General features: G+C 40.1%; 1 protein-coding gene across 17 annotated transcripts in view; it reads left to right on the top strand.

Annotated features, from left to right (window-relative positions):
• Positions 1-21,249, top strand: part of R3hdm2 (R3H domain containing 2) — a 140,073-nt gene that overhangs the window by 9,945 nt on the left and 108,879 nt on the right. For 11 of the 17 annotated variants that reach the window (XM_069987232.1, XM_069987160.1, XM_069987205.1 and 8 more), the window contains exon 2: positions 2,921-2,984. Coding sequence is in view for 8 of the 17 variants with exons in the window: in XM_069987186.1 (XP_069843287.1) it covers positions 2,921-2,984 (64 nt within the window). In the remaining 9 variants the exon portion in view is untranslated. Of the gene's footprint in view, positions 1-2,920; positions 2,985-14,169; positions 14,264-18,926; positions 18,972-21,249 lie in introns of those variants that run through there. The other 6 variants (XM_069987223.1, XM_069987110.1, XM_069987153.1 and 3 more) reach the window with 4 other exon arrangements.

The following is a 21,249-nucleotide window of genomic DNA, read 5'->3' as shown; positions in this document are numbered from 1 at the left end:
TTTGATGGAAAAATATATTTATAATTAGCCATCTGGACTCAATTTAGATGATTCCTTTTCTTCTGTTTTTTTTTTTTTTTGTCGGTCGTGGGGCTTGAACTCTGGGCCTGGGCGCTCTCCCTCAGCTCTTCAGCTCAAGGCGAGCGCTCTACCACTTGAGCTACAGTGCCACTTTCGGTTTTCTGGTGGTTTATTGGAGATAGGAGTCTCACGGTTTCTCCTGCCCGGGCTGGCTTTGAACCGAGATCCTCAGATCTCAGTCTCCTGAGTAGCTAGGATTACAGGCGTTGGCAGCATCTTAAGCATCATAATCAGGAGCCAGTTGAACATATGCCTTCTTCTCTCCATCAAGTCTGATCAGGGTCAATGTCAGTGTCACGGAGCTTCTTCACAGCCTGTTTGATCTGATGCTTGTTGGTCTTGACATCCACAATGAACACAAGTGTGTTGTTGTCTTCTGTTTTCTTCATGGCTGACTCGGTGATCAGGGAAACTTGATGATAGCATAGTGGTCAAGCTTGTTTCTCCTTGGAGCACTTTTATGAGGGTATTTGGGCTGTCTTTGGAGCCGTAGTGTCTTGGGCCGCTGGAAGGTGGGTGAAGCGCGTATCTTCTTTTTGTGGCTGTGGACATCTTTCAGTACTCCTTTCTTGGCCTTCAAAGCCTTTTTCTTGGCTTTGGATTTAGGAGGCACAGCAGTTCCCTTCTTCGCTTTCAGCACTATCTTGATGAAAAAGTGTTTATTTTTAAGATGGTTTTGCTACGAAGTCCAGGATGTCCTGGAACTCTGTGTAGCTCAGGCTGCCTCAGACTTGCAGTCCTTCTACCTTAGCCTCTCAATGCTACACTATGGGTATGTACCACCACACTAACATTTGAGTTTATTTATAAAAGCAGATAATAGTTGCTAAAACAGATAAAAATAGAGAAATTGTCTTAATCTGACTTTAAGTTTTCTTAGCATATTTTCTCCACCACTTAAAAGAGTATTGGTGTTGAAATCCTTAATTACAGTAATAGGAGTCTCGGTCATAAAGCCAACAGGTGTTTGGCACTGGTTCCAACCCAGGTACCATCATGTTGATATTTGTGTTGCAGTTTGTGATTACTAATAATTATCAGAACCACATTTCATATCTGCAAGGCCTCTTTCTCTGCTAAAAACTCAGTGACCCCTTAAATAATGCCAGTATTTATGTTAGAAGAGTAGATTTTTCAAGTTCATATTTTTGATGGGGGTGTGTTTTTGTTTCATGTCATCTGTAAGACTATATAAGGTGGTGCATGTGCCTATCATTTCAGCTATAGTGGGAGGCATAAATAGGATTGCTGTCCAGGCTGGTCAACATAGAAAGTGAGACCTTGTATCAAAAATAATCAGGCCGGGCACTGGTGACTCATACCTGTAATCTTAGCTACTCAGGAGGCTGAAATCTGAGGATCACGGTTCCAAGCTAGCCTGGGCAGGAAAGTCCATGAGACTTATTTCCAGTAAACCACTAGAAAACCAGAAGGGGTGCTCAAGTGGTAGAGTGCTCACCTTGTGCTGAAGAGCACAGGGACAGTGCCCAAGCCCAGAGTTCAAGCCCCACATCCGACCAAAAAAAAAAAAAAATCAGCAAAAAGAGCTGGAGGAGTTGGGAGCCTGGGTCTCAGACTTGTAAACTAGCCCAAAGTGGAGGTGTGGCCCAAGAGGTAATACTGTAGCCTTGAGTGGAAAAAGAGAGCTTCTGGAGGACTTGAGTTCAAGACTCAGTACTGGTATACACATACACACTCAAAAGAGCAGGAGGCATGGCTTAAGCAGTAGAGCCCCTGCCTGGCAAATATGAAGCCCTGAATTCAAACCCCCGTACTGCCCCCCCTCCCTCAAACCAATAGAATGTGATAGTCCTTGTAAAGGCCTTTGAATCCCTTTACTTTAAAAAGAATTTTTTTTTGTTTGTTTTAAGCTCCTTTTCACCTTTTTTTTTTTTTTTTTGGTTGGTTGTGGGGCTTGAACTCTGGGCTTGGGTGCTGTCCCTGCGCTCTTCAGCTCAAGGTGAACGCACTACCGCTTGAGCCACGTGCTGTGGCTTTCTGTGGTTTTCTGGTGGTTTATTGGAGATAAGAGTCTCATGGACTTTCCTGCCTGGGCTGGCTTTGAACCGAGATCCTCAGATCTCAGCCTCCTGAGTAGCTAGGATTACAGGTGTGAGCCACCTATGCCCAGCTTCCTTTTCATCTTTGTCCTATTTCTTTTTTTTTTTTTTTTTTTTGGGTCCGGTCATGGGGCCTGAACTCTGGGCCTGGGCACTGTCCCTCAGCTCTTCAGCTCAAGGCTAGCGCTCTACCACTTGAGCCACAGTGCCACTTTCAGCTTTTTTCTTTTTGCTTATGTGGTGCTGAGGAATCGAACCCAGGGCCTCTGGCATGCAAGGCAAGCACTCTACCACTGAGCCACCTTCTTTGTCCTATTTCTTGTGGCCTTTAGAATTGATCCCTTCCTCTTCCCAGTTCCAGGGGTGTTTTTGTTGTTGTTGTTGTTGTTGTTTTTTTGCTGGTTAATTGGAGTCTCTTGGATTTATCTGCCTTGAACCTTGATCCTCACATGACAACCTCTGGAGTAGCTAGAATTTTTGGTGTGGTACACTGGTGCCTAGCTCCACCAGTTTTTTGTTTTTTGTTTTCCTCAGGGCCTTTACATTTGTAGTTTTTCTACCTTATGATAAACTAATTTGCCAGAGCTTCACCTTGTCTTAATTCTTCTCATTGTTGAAGTGTAAACCCAAATTCCTTCATAAGGGCCCCGCCCTGCCCCGCCCCCCCCATTCAGAATTGTCAGCATCTCCTTTGCTTTTCATCACATTCCTGTTTTATCATCTTCTTAGTACTTATTACTTTATATCTCTCAGTTGATTTCTTTTCTTGAACTTTATAGGTTGTCTAGACTGGCCTGAACTTAAGATCTTCCTGCTTCAGCCTTCTGAGTGCTGGAATTACAGGTATGTGCTTTCCCACTTGGCTCTTGTTTGATTTCTTGTCTGTAATCTGTCTTGTCTGTAGTCTGGCTCACACCTAGAGCTTAAAAGATTATGAGAATAAGGACCCTTTTTTTTTTTTTTGGTCCGGTCGTGGGCCCTGAACTCTGGGCCTGGGCGCTGTCCCTCAGATCTTCAGCTGAAGGCTAGTGCTCTACCACTTGAGCCACAGCGCCACTTCCGGCTTTTTTTCTTTTTGCTTATGTGGTGCTGAAGAATTGAACCTAGGGCCTCAGGCTTGCAAGGCAAGCGCTCTACCACTGAGCCACCTTCCCAGCCCCTAAGGACCCTTTTTAAAAAAAATAAAATTATTAACTGCTACATTCCTAATGCCTAAAATAGTTCCTAAATATTGAATGAACGAAAGTATAAAATTTGGGTCCTATCCCAAAGATTTTGATTTAGTAAGCTTTGAAGGGATTCAAGAATTTGGTGTTTTTTGGGCTGGGAAGGTGGCTCAGTGGTAGAGCACTTGCCTTGCATGCATGAGGCCCTGGGTTCGATTCCTCAGCACCACATAAACAAAATGAAAAAAGCCAGAAGTGGCACTGTGGCTCAAGAGGTAGAGTACTAGCCTTGAGCTGAAGAGCTGAGGGACAGCACCCAGGCCCAGAGTTCAGGCCCCACGACCAGACCCCCCCCCCCCAAAAAAAAAAAAAAAAGAATTTGGTGTTTTTTGCTTTTTTGTTTTTGGTCAGTCCTCTGGCTTAAACTCATGGCCTGAGGTGCTGTCCCTGAGCTTTTTCCCTCAAGGCTAGTACTCAACAACTTTGAACCACAGCACCACTTACTGTTTTCTGGTGGTTAATTGGGGATGAGTCTCATGGACTTTCCTGTTTGGGCTGGCTTTGAACTGTGAACCTCAGATTTCAGCTTCCTAAGTAGCTAGGATTATAGGTGTGAACCACAGGTCCTTGGCTAGGAATTTGTATTTTAGCAAGCTTTCCAAGTGCCTCTGATGTCTCTGGTCAGTTGTTTTGGATGACATTTCAGAAAACATAGCACTACAGTGTGGTCACTCTGAATTTTCTTAGCATCTAGATGTTACTGTAAACTTGATATTTTGTTTGTATCTCCAGTTTGAACTTTCATTTGAGCTCTAGGGCTCATTTGTTTGCAATTACCTGAAATCTCCAGTTTGACCATCACAAACTAATCTCAAATTAAGTTTACCAAAGCAAAAATAATGGGGGAGGGGAACTCAGGGTATGTAGTTCATTGGTAGGGCACTTGTCTAGTTTATGGATAGCCGTAGGTTTGATGCCCGTACTGCCAAACAAAACAAAACAAATAAAAAGGCCCCAAAACAAATTTCCCATTGAAATCATTTCTTCCAAGTTCTTTTTCCAGGTAATTATATCACCTAGTTTTATAAGTCAGAAATTTGGATGTTAAACTTGAGACTTCTGTTTCTTAGCTTTTATCATCTAATGGTCTTATGTAGATTTTAGCTCCTTAATCTCCTTTTAAAAAATTAGCCTTGTTTAACTATATAAGGGGAAATTTCATTGTGATAGTTCCATGCATGTATGCAACATGTATAGTTCCTATAGTATATACACTAAGCTTCTCTCCCCTAAAGTGTTTTGTGTGTGTGCACTTGTGCTGCCACCAGGGCTTGAACTCAGGGGCCTGGTGCTGTGTCTTAGCTTTTTTGCTCAAGGCTAATTGAATTTTTAACCCTATTAGAAATTATCTGAGGCTTTGCTGAGTTATTTGTCCTGGTTAACTCTGCTGAATCAGTGTCTTCATGTGTAAAATGGGGTTGATGGTTGATGGTCTGTTTCCTTTTTTTTTTGTTCCAGTCCTGGTGCTTGAACTCAGGGCCTGGACACTGTCCCTAAGCTTCTTTTGCTCAAGGCTAGCACTCTACCACTTGAGTCAGTCACTTGAGTGCCACTTCTGGCTTTTTCTGTGTATGTGGTACTGAGGAACTGAATCCAGGGCTTCATGCATGCTAGGCAAGCATTGTACCACTAAGCCACATTCCTAGCCTTGTTTCCTTTTAAGATGAAAAAAGTGACTTTTTTTTTCTTTTTAACCCTTCAGGTTAGATACAGAAATATTTATTTAGGCAAAACTTTTTTTTTTTTTTTTTTGGTTGGTCATGGGCCTGAACTCTGGGCCTGGGCACTGTCCCTCAGCTCTTCAGCTCAAGGCTAGCACTCTACCACTTGAGCTATAGTGCCGCTTCCGGTTTTCTGATGGCTTTTTGGGGATAAGAGTCTCACTGACTTTCCTGCCTGGGCTGGCTTTGAACCACAATCTTCGGATTTTACCCACCTGAGTAGTTAGCACTACAGGTGTCAGCCACCAGTGCCCAGCAGCAAATCTATTTTTCAAGTAACTAGAATGTTTTTAGCTGTTTTTTTGGCTACCATCAGCAATCATAACTTGCCTCACTGAAAGATTGTCTATATTAAACAGTATATAGTTGCTGATCTCTGATTTGCAATACTGTTAAAATTTGAAACAGTTTTATTTTCAGTAGCTAGTTTTATATTTCTGTGAGTTCTGTCCGTCTTTCCTTCCTTCCTTCCTTCCTTCCTTCCTTCCTTCCTTCCTTCCTTCCTTCCTTCCTTCCTTCCTTTCTTTCTTTTTTTTGCCAGTCATGGGGCCTGAACTCTGGGTGCTGTCCCTCAGCTCCTCAGCTCAAGGCTAGTGCTTTACCACTGGAGCCACAGCTCCACTTCCGGCTTTTTCTGCTTATGTGGTGCTGAGGAATCGAACCCAGGGCCTCATGCAGGCAAGGCAAGCACTCTACCACTGAGCCACCGTTCTAGCCCTGAGTTCTGTTTTTCTTTATATTTGCCCTTTTCTATTTTGAGTTGATGTTATTTTCATGATTTCCCCCCATCTCTTTCTCATACGTGGAGAAATGGCAATTTTTTCAATATAGTAAATTGCCTAAATCTAGCCATGTCATCTATTCTGATTCATAATGTTTTCCTGGCTATAATTTTTTTCTTTTTCTCTATTTTTGGTTCATGTGTGTTTTGCTTATTTTCCATTTAGGGGACTGAAATTCAGCCTTACCTGTATACATACAATTGGCCACATGAGGCCCTTTAGAAATATGATCGCTAATTGCAGGGATAGGCTGGGCGAGCCTGTAAAACAAACAAAAGATCATGAGGCCAGCTTGGGACTTGTTTTGTTTTGATTTTTTTTTGTTTTGCTTTTGTTTTTGGTAGGTTGTGGGGCTTGAACTCAGGGCCTGGGCACTGTCCCTGAGCCTCTTTGTGCTCAAGGCTAGTGTTCTACCACTTGAGCCACAGAACTACTTCTGATTTTTGAGTGATTAATTGGAGATAAGAGACTCAGAGACTTTTCTACCTGTGCTGGCTTCTAACCTCAGATGTCAGCTTCCTAAGTAGCTAGGATCACAGATGTGAGCAGCAGAGCTGGCTTCTGTTTTGTTTGAGATAGTGAGACCCTGTCTCAAAACAAAAACAAGACAAAAAGAGCAATAAAAATCAGATACATGACCAGACTACTTCAAAGAGTTTAGACAAATTAATTCTGACTATGCAGCCTGATGAGTAATGTACCAAGGTGCTTTGAAAGAATGATGGAATTCTGGGAAAACATTCTGAAACATTCTGTGAGATGATGACACTCTAATTGATTTTTTTTTTGTTTCTATTTCCTGGATCTGATTGTATCTTGAAGGAATAATAGGAGTTAGATAAGTAGAAAAGTATGGGGAAGAAAGTTCTACAAAGTACTCTATATGTTGAGGTAGAGGGGTAGAGCAGAATAGCATGATGCCTTTGTCAAAATGCAAGCAGAATATAACCTGATTATCCATGGGATGCTTCTGGGAATTAAACAGAAAAGATTAGATATGTGGGTAGGGATTTAGTCTTCAAGCCCATTCATTATTTGGTGGAAAAGCTGAATTTTGTCATAAATTATTGAAGGATTTATTGTGTTTTTTTTTTTGTGTGTGTGTGTGTGTGTGAATGTGTGTGCGCCACTTGTGCCAGTATGGGCTTTGAACTTGGCTTGGGTGCTGTCCCTTAACTTTTTTTGTTTAAGACTGGCACTCTACCACTGAGCCACAGCTCTGCTTCTGCCTTTTTGGTGGTTAATTGGAGATAAGAATCTCATAGACATTCTTGCCTGGGCTGGCATTGAACTATGATCCTCTGATCTTAGCCTCCTGAGTAGCTAGGATTATAGGTATGGGCCACTGACACTTGGCTATGTATGTATATATATATATATATATATATATATATATATATTTGTGTGTGTGTGTGTGCCAATATTGAAGTGTAAATCCAGGACATGGGTATGTTCCTGAACTTTTCTGCTCTAAGCCAGCACTCTCCTTGAGCCATACCTCCACTCTGGCTTTTTTTTTGTCTGTTGTGGGGCTTGAACTCTGGGCCTAGGCATTGTCCCTCAGCTCTTCAGCTCAACGAGAGCGCTCTACCACTTGAGCTACAGTGCCACTTCAGGTTTTCTGGTGGTTTATTGGAGATAGGAGTCTCATGGTCTCTTCTGCCTGGGCTGGTTTTGAACTATGATCCTCAGATCTCAGTCTCCTGAGTAGCTAGGATTACAAGTGTGAGCCACCAGCACCCGGCATTACTATTCTGGCTTCTTGGTAGGGTTTTTTTTTTTTTTTTTTTTTTTTTAAATTGGTGATAGTAGTTTTAGTTTTAGACTTTTCTTCCCCAGGCTGATCCTCAGATGTCAGCCTCCTAAGTAGCTAGGATTAGAGGCATGAGATACTGGCACCTGACTAGGATTTACTTTTTGAAAAGGTCACTTGTACCAGTTCAGGGACTGAATTAAGAAAAAAAAGAACAAAAAACAAAAAGACTGGAATCAAAGAGTTCAGTTTAGAGGTAGTCACAGTAAACCACATAAGCAATTGAGCCTAAAGTGTGAATGCAAGTATGGATGGATTTAATGGATATTTAAGAGAATCGTTAGATGTGAATATGTGTGTGTGTGTGTGTGTGTGTGTGTGTGTGTGTGTGTGTGTGTGTGTGTGTGTGTGTGTGTGTGTGTGTGTGTGTGTGTGTGTGTGTGTGTGTGTGTGTGTAAGTAAGAGAGAGAGAGAGAGAGAATATGAAAAGGATTTGCCTGATTGAATTTGAGGTATCTGTTGAGGTAAAAGAAAATAAATGCCTAATTGCAATTGGATAATACTAGTCTGGAAGTGGAGAAAATTAAGGCTGAAGACAGATTTGTGATTTGGTTCTAGATATTCTAGTTTAAGTGATAGCGTTGGATCAGCCAAAAGGCATGTTGAGATTGAAGATCTGCAGGTAGAGGAGGGCTTCTTAGCACTGGCAGCTAAAGATGTGACTGATAGAAATGGAGCCCTAGAAGAAGTTTGAAAAAGACCAGAAAAGTAGATGGAAAACCAGTGAAGTATGTGAGATGAGAATTAAGAGAGTCATACACAGGAGGAAAGCCATACTACTTATTAAATGTGAGGAAAGGTTAAGTCTGATAAGGATTGGTAAAAACACTCGTGGAATTTGTCACTCAAAGTCATTGGTATCTTCCTAAACAGCAGGTTTGCTGGAGTGATGAAAATAGACCAAACTGCATTGAATTAAGAAAAAAGGCAAGCAAGTGCTCTCGAGATAATTACAAAGAGAAGTGACAATAGGGAGAGGGAATGTGGGGTAAAAGGAACACTTCTTAACATTAAGGGTAGTGACTTAGAGAGAAGAAATAATGAGAGAGGTGATAATGAAGTTCTTGAGCATGTAGAGAAGATAAAATTCAAGGCTAAAGTAGAAAAATAGTTACCTCCTTCAAGGAAGAGGTCAAGAAAAAAAAAAGGTAAGAGTGTTAGATATCTGAACAAAGAAATTTGAGGAAGTTCCTGTTAAGAAAACAACCTGAAATTCTCTAGAGCTTGAAACTTTTTTTACTCATCCACCCTATGTATGTCCATTGGGAATAGGCTAGAGACCTTTAAGTTCATTCACAAAAAATGACAGTCACTGTAAGGACCATAACATTGCTTCAGTGAGAAGCATAAAGAGCTCTGAAAGTCTTGTTCCAGTAACTAAAAGCTCTGTGCAGAAGTGATGGGAATGAGAAAGATGGAACAGGAGTTAAGATCGGATAGATCCAGAAGATGATGCTAATATTTGGAGATGGTTTAAATGTGGGAGGAAAGAATTATGAATGGATGACTCTCAAGTTGTTGTTTTTGTTGTTTTTGAGCACTGGTCAGTATTGTTAAACTGAAATAAGAAAGGGCAAGTGTGGTATTAGAGGAATGTTGATAGGGAATTTTCTGTAATTGTCTTTCTTTCTTTTTTTTTTTTCTTCTGCTTATGTGGTACTGAGGAATTGAACCCAGGGCCTCATGCATGCAAGGCAAGTACTCTACCACTGAGCCACCTTCCCAGCCCCTCTGTAATTGTCTAGCAGCTATTTATCTAGAGGAATCTGAAATGCTGGAGAGAAGAAAGCATATTTAAATTTAGGAGTACTTTACACATGAGAGAGTTCAATTCATTATAGGAAATAAGATCACCCAGTTGTAGAGTGGTAAGAGAGTTGAGATGTAACACGCAGGAAGCACCAGTATTTAAGGGCTACTTTTTTTTTTTTAATTTTTTTATTGTAAAGATACTATACAGAGGATTACAGTTATATGAGTGAGGTAATGAGTATACTTCCTCTTGAACATTGTTACCCCCTCCATTGTTTTCCCCCTACCATCCCCTCCCTCCCTCCCCCGAGGTTCTTTTTTTTTTTTTTTTTTGATTGTGATTAAGTGATTACTTAATTTCCGGAAATTCACAGTATTGTGGAATAATGATGCTCATTTAAAGTCACAAGTTCATTCTAACTTTCCTGGAGCATATTGTCTATCACAGTCTGTAATATATAACGGTGCTCACATGTTATATACCATATATGTGATCAGCAGCATGGGGATATTTGGTAGTGGTTCAACCAGATGAGTGGGAGTTCTTTGTTTCTTTTTTTTTTTTTTGTCGGTCGTGGGGCTTGAACTCTGGGCCTGGGCGCTGTCCCTCAGCTCTTCAGCTCAAGGCGAGTGCTCTACCACTTGAGCTACAGCGCCACTTCCGGTTTTCTGGTGGTTTATTGGAGATAGGAGTCTCACGGTCTCTCCTGCCCGGGCTGGCTTTGAACCGCGATTCTCAGATCTCAGCCTCCTGAGTAGCTAGGATTACAGGCGTGAGCCACCAGCGCCCGGCAGTTCTTTGTTTCTTAAGTCCTGTTAGTTTTGTCATATCACCTAACATTTTGGATTTAGCATCCACTTATCAGGGAGACCATGTACTGTTTGTCTCTTCGTTCTTGGCTTACCTTGCTCAACATGATTCCTTCTAGCTCCATCCATTTCCCTGCAAATGCCATTATTTTGTCATTTCTAATGGCTGCATAATATTCCATTGTGTATAAATACCACAATTTTTGGATCCATTCATCTGTGGTGGGGCATCTAGGTTGTTTCCATATCCTAGCTATTGTGAACAGTGCTGCAATAAACATGGAGGTGCACGTGTCCTTGTATATTGGTTCCTGTTGTTCAGGGTAGATGTTAAGGGCTACTTTTGATTTTAATGTTAAAATTACTATTTTTTTTTTTATAAAACTGGGGATATAGTTCATGTGCTTGATGTACTTGAGGCCCTTCATTCAACCCTAGGGTCCTAGGCAGAAAAAAAAAAAGAAAAGAAAAAAGAAAACTTGGCTTTTGGGGATCAACACAGCTTATATTTGTTTCTATTCTTTTTTTTTTTTTTAGAGCTGGTCCTGGGTCTTGAACTTAGGGCCTGGGTGCTGTCCCTGAGGTTTGTGCTGAAGGCTAGCACTCTGCTACTTGAGCCACAGCTCCACTTCTGGCTTTTTTGGTAGTTAATCAGAGATAAGAGTCTCACAGGGTTTTTTGCGCAGGCCAGGCTGGTTTTGAATTGTGATCCCTGGATCTCAGCCTCCTGAATAGCTAATTATAGGTATGATCTACCAGCACCAGGCTTGTTTCTATTCTTCACCAGCAACCTGTTGGTGATTTTTTTTGAGGAAAAACAAAAACATAAGCCAAGAAATTCTTCTTTCTTTCTCTCTTTCTCTTTCTTTCTTTCTCTCTTCCTTCCTTCCTTCTTTTTTTTTTTTCTGTAACACTACTGCTGATTTGACAATTTTATAGATGTTGACTGTCAGTTATTTGTGTTAACAATGGATTGGTTGTTAGTGAGTGATATTTGGATAGAAGTGTTTTAATTTTTTTACTTGGTTTTGTATATATTGGCAATAAACAAAATTTTGAGAAAGTTTTTGTAGCCTGTAAGTTAGCTGCCAACACACAAGAAGGTTCAAAATTAGTCTATTATTTCCCATATTTATAAAATATTAAGTGAACAATGTAATACTATCATAGAAGTATAACAAATCATTTGTACTAGATTATTTAATTCTCAGAATAATAATCCCCAGTTTACAGTTGAGGTGTAGGGAGATTAGGATGGGATTTTTCCATTATTTTGTAGACAGGTTTGGACAGTTTAATGCTGAACTTGATACTTAATTCTCCTAGACTGGAAGTCGATCATTTCTGAAAGATCTCTTGATTTATTTATTTATTTATTTACTTATTTATATTTGTTGGTCATAGGGTCTGAACTCTGGGTTTGGGCACTGTCTCTCAGCTCTTCAGCTCAAGGCTAGCGCTCTACTATTTGAGCTACAGCGCCACTTCTGGCTTTTTTTCTGCTTATGTGGTGCTGAGGAATTGAATCCAGGGCCTCATGTATGCAAAGCAAGTACTCAACCACTGAGCCACCTTCCTAGCCCAACTCTTGATTTCTTTTGTTGGGAATAGTTCATCTATAGCATAACTGCTTTCATTCTTAATTATACCATATTTATGGGATTGTTAACAGTAAAAAAAAAAATGGGCTTCAGAACTGAGACCTTTTACCTTTTAAGATGTAGTCTGACAATAAAGTATCTAACTGCATTACTTTACAGAAGAAAGTGACCTATAAGCAGCTTGACTTGTTAGGATAGATGAGGTATTACATAGATCTGCACTATGTTGTTTTTTCCCCCTAACTTGGTGACATTTGAAGATGAAAATAAGTTTTCGAATCCTCTTATTCTAATGTAATCCAGGTGGTAGTCACTTAGAAGTTGTTTCTTTGTATTTTCTGTCTGAAGTCTTTGTTGCATAGGGAAACATCTGAACCTAGGTCTTTTGTTTTATGCTTTGAATCTGCATTATGCATTCTTTTTTTTTTGTTTGGGTTTTTTAAAACTTTTTTTTTTGTCTTTTCTTTTTTGGTACTGGGGATCGAACCCAGGACGTTGCACTTGCTAGGCAAGCGCTTGGCCACTGAGCTACATCCCGGCCCTGCATTATGCAATCTTTTGCATATATGATTTACATACTAGTCTGTGAATCCAATCTAGAAAACGGACATAAAGTTAAGATGTTTAATAGTATTAGCCTTAAATTGGGGATCTAGTATACCAAGATCACTTGTATTCCAGTAGCTTGAGAATTTACTATTTTTTATTTATATCTGAAATGAGATTGGTCAGTCCTATCCAAAAATGCTTTACACTAATGATGAAGGTCCATTATATGTACCTTTATATTCTGTTGATATGGAAATATACAAATAGGTTGTAAGAAAGCTAATGATATATTATGCCATTCTGTTCAAATCTTACATGTTATTCCTTTGGAAAAAATAGACATTTCTGGAGATGGGAAGGTGGTCATATCCAGAAATCATAAATAGTATTTTAATACCACTACTAACCTTTCTGTTGATTCTATGGCTTATATGTTTATCTTTCACATTTTTGTGGGTAACTGCTCTAAGATTACTTAAGAAATTAGCTGCCTGGCAACATCAAAGTGCAGAAGTTAAAATGAATTGCATGCCTTCTATTGTCTAAATGTAGAATCATGAAGAGCCCCTGTAGAATTGAACTTAGGATTTTAACATACTGTTTCATTCTTCAGAGTAAGGAGAAGATGGGTAGCTTCAAATTAATTTTACACTGTCATCCAAATCACTTCATTAAGACAGAGTCCAGTAAAAAGTCAAAACTACACAAAAACAGCAATGGGAAGGGAGGAATGAGAGGGAAAGAGGGAACAGCCTACACTAAGCAAAAGGAAAAAAATGTAAACATCACCTGAGGAAAAAATAATTTGTATTGTCAGAGCTCATAGAATTTACAAACTACATAGACCATGATAATGACAAAGTGCCTTGTGAAGGTTAAAATGTGTTTGTGATTTTAACTAAGTATCACTATTCCACAATACTGTGAAATTTATGTAATCACCTAATCTCAATTTTTTTCCCTAATCTCAATTTTTAAAAAAAGAAAGAAGGGATGGGTTAGGAGTGATGGGTGATAATGTTATCAGACAGCTTGTATTCATATACTGTTTTGTAGAATGGGAACTTCTTTGTACAACTACTTAAAGATAATAATTTTTTTAAAGGAACAACAAAAAAAAAGAACCTAAGATCTGAGGATCAAGGTTTAAAGCCAGTCTGGGCAGAAAAGTCCATGAGACTCTTTTTTTTTTTTTTTCTCCCGTCGGTGGTGGGGCTTGAATCCATGAGACTCTTATCTCCAATAAACTACTCAGAAAAAGCCAGAAATGGTGCTATGGCTCAAGTGGTAGACCGCTAACCTTGAGCACAAAGAGGCTCAGAGACAGCACCTAGGCCCAGAGTTCAAGCCCCAGGGTTCCCCGCCCTCCCCCCCAAAAAAGATTAAAACATCTAAAGAAACTTTCAAAACTGAATTTTTTTTCCAGATTGAAAATTAAATAACACATTTCTTTTTTTTTTTTTTTTTTGGGTCCGGTCGTGGGGCCTGAACTCTGGGCCTGGGCGCTGTCCCTCAGCTCTTCAGCTCAAGGCTAGCGCTCTACCACTATGAGCCACAGCGCCACTTCCGGCTTTTTTCTTTTTGCTTATGTGGTGCTGAGGAATCGAACCCAGGGCCTCGAGCATGCAAGGCAAGCGCTCTACCACTGAGCCACCTTCCCAGCCCAATAACACATTTCTTTAAAAAAAAAAGTCAAAACTATTCTGAGAATTTTGACTACTATGTTACAACTTGGGCTCAGGGTAGTGAAAGAGATAATATTTTTCCTTTGCAGGTGAATTGCTAGAAGCTATCAACAGTCTTTAAATTATACTGGATACAGTTCTTAATACTTGGATGAATGAGGAAATACAACTGCTAGAGCTCAGGTGAGCATTACATAAGGTGCTTTTGAATGGATTTTATGAAGATAGAATTGTTTTGTGAATTCAGACTAGAGTTTATCTAGGACCTTCTCCCTCCCTCTCCCCTTGTGGGGCTTGAACTTTGGGCCTTAGCACTGTCCTTCAGCTCTTCAGCTCCAGGTGAGTGCTTTACCTTTTGAGCCACAGTGCCACTTCTGGTTTTCTGGTGGTTAATTGGAGATAAGAGTCTTGTGGACTTTCCTGACCGGACTGGCTTTGAAATGTGATTCTCAGATCTCAGCTTCCTGAGTAGGATTACAGGCATGAGCCACTGGCACATGGCTTATAGAGGACATTTTGAGGAGAAATTTACTTATTCAGTGTACATTTAGCTGTATATGAAATGTGAGGATCTGTTGATATAGTTGTATAGAATCTCAACACAAGAAATGATAGGTAAAGAATGGTTACTTTATTTTTTATTTATTTATTTATTTATTTATTTGGGTCTGGTCGTGGGGCCTGAACTCTGGGCCTGGGCGCTGTCCCTCAGCTCTTCAGCTCAAGGCTAGGGCTCTACCACTTGAGCCACAATACCACTTCCGGATTTTTTTTTTTGGTTTTTGCTTATGTGGTGCTGAGGAATCGAACCCAGGGCCTCAGGCATGCAAGGCAAGCACTCTACCACTGAGCCACCTTCCCATCCCGGAATGGTTACTTTAAATAACTAATTTAAATGTGAGTTAAAATTGTATTAAGATTTTACCTGTAGTCAATGCTTGTTTAATACTTGATTTGGTAATTGGAAAAGTAGGATCTTTTGCTACTATAGCAAAAAAAAAATTAAACAATTAAAAAAGGGTCAGGAACTTATTATTAATTGAGAAGGAAAATTTATAAAAATGCAATGTCTGATTGTGACCCTAGAATTATACAAATGGTCTATGTGAATAAACTAAAAAATTGATTTCCTTAATATTCTTGCTAAATTAAGCCTATGTGCAATTTCTTTCCTTTTGTTGAGGTTTCCATAGTATAGTTTTTAGTTACTTACTGTTACATTAAGCTTGAGACTCAAACATAGGACCTTGTGCGTGTTAGGCAAGTTCTCTACCACTGAACTGAATCACCAGTACAGATCAGTTTTATAAGAGAGACGACTTTGGAGAAATGAGATACACTCAAAGGATTTGCTAAGACAAAGTGTTATAAAAAAGGATTATGGGATGATTTCTTATTTTCTTTTTTCTTACCTACTTGTGAAAAACATGTATTTCTTTTATAATTGGAGGAGGGTAACACACTTTTTTTTATTTTAATTTTTTTATTTATTTTTGGTTGGTCGTGGGGCTTGAACTCTGGGCCTGAGCGCTGTCCCTCAGCTCTTCAGCTCAGGGCGAATGCTCTACCACTTGAGATACAGCACCACTTCCGGTTTTCGGTGGTTTATTGGAGATAAGAGTTTCATGGACTTTCCTGCCCAGGTTGGTTTTGAACCTCGGTCCTCAGATCTCAGCCTCCTGAGTAGCTGGCTGGGATTACAGGCGTGAGCCACTGGCAATGCACTTTTTTTTTAAATGTTGATATTGGAGCTTAAACTTAGCTTTTTTGCTCAAGGATGATGATGTACTGCTTGAGCCACAGCTCAACTTCCAACTTTTTGCTGATTAATTAGAGATAAGAGTCTTATGGACTTTTCTTTCCTGACTGGCTTCAAACTGAAATCCTCAGCCTTCTGAGTAGTTAGGATTACAGGCATGAACTACCAGTACCTGGCCCCACACCTGCATCTTCTTCTCTCTCTTTCTCTCTCTCTCTTCTCTCTTTTTGTACCACTAGGCTTTGAACCTAGCATTTTGAGCATGCTAATAAGCAAATGCTCTCTGTCACTGAGTTTCTTCCCCAATACTGCTAGTATATTTTGATGTTCCTGACTTGATATAAGTGAACATATTAACAGTTTTACCTACCATTGCTCTCATCAACATGGTAAGTAAGGGCAAGTCACATTTTAATGTTACTTTGAGAAATAACAGCTTGTTGTTATGAAACTAGTTTGACTTTTTAGGCCTTCTAAGGCCTCACTTTGGGAACTGATGTTCTAGATAGAGGATGCATTATATATACAGAGATACTGAACTGAGAAAAAACAGTTTTCTAGGTCAACTACAAGTAATTTGTTATGTCTGAAAATCAAGGTGTAACATAAGAGAAAAATTAGTTAGGGGCCAGATCACAAAAGCATTCCCTTGAATGTAGAATTTACTCTATAGGCAGTGGAGAATCATTGAAGGATTTAAAAGAGATACCAATATGTTTGGTAGGAGATGTATATAATTGATATTGTTATTTTTTCAAAATGATTCTTTTGCAGTGAATCTAATAATAGAGAGGCCAGTAGAAAATGATGAGGTCTTAAAGTAAGCCACTGACTTGGTCATGTAGATACAGAAATCAGGCTATATAGACTAGTACATCGGTTAGAGTAAAGCAGACTTGAGTCTAGCAGCATCTGTATGCAGGCTGCTTGGGCAGGAACCATAACCATCAAGTCAATTATATGCTGTCCCCTCAAATAATGTTGTTTAAGCAGTTGTCTCTGGAAGGGTAATCACTATTCTGACTTCCATTACCATAGGTTATTATTACTTTTTTTTAGTGGTGGGGGAGAGGGCGGTGCTAGTACTGGGGCTTGAACTCATGGCCTGAGCACTGTCCTTGAGCTTTTTTTGCTCCAGGCTAGTTCTCTTATCACTTGAACCACAGCTCCAATTCTGGCTTTCTGGTGCTTAATTGAAGATGAGTCTTATGGAAAGCTGAGTGCTTATGATCCTATAATCCTAGCTGCTCTGGAGGCTGAAATCTAAGGATTGTGGTTCAAAGCCTGCTGGGCAGGAAAGTCTCTGAACCTCTTATCTCCAATTAGCCACCAGGAAACCAGAAGTAGCAGTGTGGCTCAAAGTGTAGAGTGCTAACCTTGAGTAAAAAGAGCTCAAGGACAGTGCCCAGGCCCCAGTGTTCAAGCCACATGACTGACCAAAAAAAAAAAAAAAAAAAAAAAAAAAAGGCTTAACCAGCGCTGGTGGCTCACGCCTGTAATCCTAGCTACTCAGGAAGCTGAGATCTGCAGATCTTGGTTCAAAGCCAGCCCAGGCAGAATCTATACATCCATGAGACTCTCATTTCCAATAAACTACTCAGAAAAAAACAGAAGTGGTACTGTGGCTCAAGTGGTAGAGTGCTAGCCTTGAGCTGAAGAGCTGAGGGACAGTGCCCAGCCCCAGAGTTCAAGTCCCATGACCGACAGAAAAAAAAAAAAAGTCTTACAGACTTTCTTCAGATCTCAGTCTCTTGGGTAGCCATGATTCCAGGCATGAGCTAGCTGTCTTGTTTTTTATATCAACAAAAACAAGTGTAGGGCTGGGAAGTTGGCTCAGTGGTAGAGTGCTTGCCTTGCATGCATGAGGCCCTGAGTTCAATTCCTCAGCACCACATAAGCAGAAAATAGCCGGAAGTGGCGCTGTTGCTCAAGTGGTCAGCGCTAGCCTTGATCTGAAGAGCTTAGGGACAGTGCCCAAGGCCAGAATTCAGCCCCCACAACCGACAAAATAAAAACAAAACAAACAAGTGTACTCTTTTGTTGTTGTTGTTGTTATTCATATGTATCTTTTGAGATTAATGAATGTTATTTGTGTATAGCAATGGTTTATTTTTGATCATTGTGATGTAATATTCCACTGTCTGAATGTACTATTATTTTTATGGGGTTTATAGTTTGGAATTATGAATATTATGACACATTATTTATATGAACATTGACTGAATAATTATGAACATTCTTCTACATGTGTGACATAAACACTCACTTCTATGGATGATAATCCAGGAGTGGAGTTGCTAGGTCAAAGGGTATAATGTATGTTTAGATTTAGTATTTCCAGTTTTCCAAAGTGTTATTAATTTATTCTCTAGCCAGCAAAGTATGAGAATTCTGGTTGTGATGATATTTAATATTGTTAGTCCTTCAATTTTATGTAGTCTATTGGTGTAGTTGAATCTGTTTTGTAATTTTAACTTTTCATCTTCTGATGACTTGATGTTGAATCAGTTTTTCACGTATGTATTGGCCTCTTTTTTTTTCTTCTTAAATGTAGTTTGACATTTGAGCTCAAGGCTGTGTACCACTTGAGCTATGCTTCCAGTCATTTTTGCCAGTCCTGGGGCTTGAACTCAGGCTGGGGCACTGTCCCTGAGCTTTTGCTGAAGGCTAGCATTCTAGCGTTCTTCCACTTGAGCCCCAGAGCTACTTCTGGCCTTTTTCTTCTTATGTGGTACTGTGGAATTAAACCTAGGGCTTCATGCATGCTAGGCAAGCTTTCTACCACTAAGCCACATTCCCAGCCCTCCAGTCAGAGAGAGAGAGAGAGAGAGAGAGAGAGAGAGAGAGAGAGAGGAGAGAGAGAAGGAGGGAGGGAGGGAGGGAGGGAGGGAGGGAGGGAGGGAGGGAGAGGTGCGCGCGTCTGGATGCTGTCCCTAAGCTGCTGCTGCTTTTTTTTTGTTTTGTTTTGTTTTGTTTTTTTGCCAGTACTGGGCCTGAACTCTGGGCTGGGTGCTGTCCCTGAGCCCTTCAGCTCAAGGCTAGTGCTCTACCACTGGAGCCACAGCGCCACTTCCGGCTTTTTCTGCTTATGTGGTGCTGAGGAATCGAATCCAGGGCCTCATTGCATGCCAGGTAAAGCACTGTACCACTGAGCCACCTTCTCAGCCCCCTAAGCTTCTTTTGGCTGAAGGCTAGCATTCTATGAATTGCATATGAATTACAGCTCCCCTTCTGGCTTTTCTAGTAGTTTCTTGGAGATGAGAGTCTGAAAGACTTCCCTATGCATTCTGGCTTTGAATCACTACTCATCTTCCTTGTAGCTAGGATTATAGGTGTGAGCCACCAGCACCCAGTGAGTTCTAGTTGATGGAAATCGCTACCAAAAATTTGTAGCCAACACAAATAATTGTGGCCAGATTTAAAGTAGATATGATTTTTTCCTTGTTCTTTTTTCCTTTCTGTCTTTGAAATAGGATCTGCTTAAGTTCAAGAACCTTTCTTTCTTTGTAATGGGATCTGGTTAAGTTCAACTTGAGTCTTGTTTCAGCCTCTGCAGGGCTGGGGTTATAAGCTGTGCACTACCAGGTCCACTCTTTTCTTTTTCCTTTTTTATTCCTTTTAAAGGAAATACATTATTGACTTGTTCTTCCCTTTTCCCTTTTCTTTTCTTTTCTGGGACCTGGGCTTGCTTTCAAGGATTCAAGCTCTTGGTTCTTGGCTTGCTTGCTCATGGCTGGCACCCTACCACTTAAGCCATGCCTCCAGCCTATATTTTTGCTAGTTAATTTGAGATAGAGTGTCTCAGAGATTTTTTCCCTGCCTGGACTGACTTCCAACAGTGATCTTCCAGGTCTCAGTCTCCTGGGTAGCTAGAATTAAAGGCAGGAGTCATTAGTGCCCAGCAACTTAATTTTCTTTTTGAAGTTAATGTTAGAACAAAATTTACTTGATTAAAGATGTTGTCTATGATTACTTAGTATGGCCAGGCACTGATATTTTCATTTCCTGACTTTGCTAGTGTTGTCCATCTTACTGTAGTAACACTACACATCTGTTAGTGCTGAAAAGATTAGTTTCTTCCCCAGGAGGTTAGTTTGATATTTTTTTTTTTTTTAAATTGGTAATTACTGGGAGTTAACCCTCTGGTCTGTTTCCAGACTTTCTGTGATTTACTAGTCATTCAGAACTGTGAGCCTAAAATATTTTTTTCATTTTGGCCAGATGCAAGGAAGGGAAGATTTTTTAGAAGAGGTGTCTAGATTTTAGTTGCCTTGAACAGACAGTTTTTATATGTATTTATATGTGAGATAAACAAGAATCTTGGGCAAGGCTGAGTTGTCAGGGGCCTGTCAGCCTATCTGGATGAATCAGCAGAAATCTTAGGAGAGGTGACAATGTCAGCACCAGGAGCCCTTTGTCTTGAGCTTTTTGGGCCTCTCATTAAGGTAGCTGTCATAGCCTTACTTTAAGGAAAGTAAGAGTTACTGTTCAGGATTCAGCTGACTTTTAAAACTATTTATTTTGGAGGGGGAGGGTCACTTTCACAATAGGTGCACCATTGAAAGTGACAAGTTTTTCAGATTATAGTTATTTTGGTGTGCCTAAATGTTAAGAGTTGTTAGAATCTTTAAAACTTGACTTAAATTAACAAGAGGCTAGTCACCTAGAGCTTCTCCAAGTAAGCTTAATTAATTGACTTGGTTCTGAGACATACATGTTTTTTAACAGTAGTAGTTTCTGATTTATATATTGCTGCAATCACAGATAATTTGTTAGGAATAGACATTTTATTGACGAATGGAGGTTGGCTACTAACTAAGGCTAATTACAGGTCTATAGATCTACTAAGTAGCTGTTTTACTGTGACAGAGTCATTATTAAAACTTTATAGAATACTCCACTAGTCAGATAGTTGAACTTCCTACTCCTATAAGGTTATTTTCAAAGCATTTTGAGAAAGACCAGAACTCTTAGCAACATCTCACAGTTGTTTGTAGCATGGGGGTCAATTTAGCCCATTCTTCAGTGCTGTGATGATAGCTAGATCTTTGACAGTTACTGAAGCCTGAGATTATTAAATCTGGACCCTATAGAGCAATAGATAGCTGTCAGATATGATTGCCATTCTGTTTTCCCTGAGGATAAATTTTATCTTCAGAGAAAAGGAGATTCCTGAGAATACAAGGCAGGTGGTTAAAATGGAGAATACAGGGTTGACAAGTTGGCCATCTTGTTTTGTTTTTTTTTGGCCTGGAGATTGAACTCTGGGTTTGGGCAGTCCTTGAGCTTTTGTTCTCAAGGCTAGCATTCTACTACTTGAGCTACAGCTTCACTTCCAGCTTTTTGTGGTTAATTGGAGATAAGAGTCTCACAGACTTAACTGCCTGGGCTGGCTTCAGTGAGCCACCAG

The sequence above is a fragment of the Dipodomys merriami genome, unplaced genomic scaffold, assembly GCF_024711535.1.
Source record: "Dipodomys merriami isolate MVZ:Mamm:240054 unplaced genomic scaffold, mDipMer1.0.p SCAF_10, whole genome shotgun sequence".
Lineage (NCBI taxonomy): Eukaryota > Metazoa > Chordata > Mammalia > Rodentia > Heteromyidae > Dipodomys > Dipodomys merriami.
The sequence above is the reverse complement of the archived record's forward strand: the minus strand, read 5'-3'. Positions and strand labels throughout refer to the sequence as shown.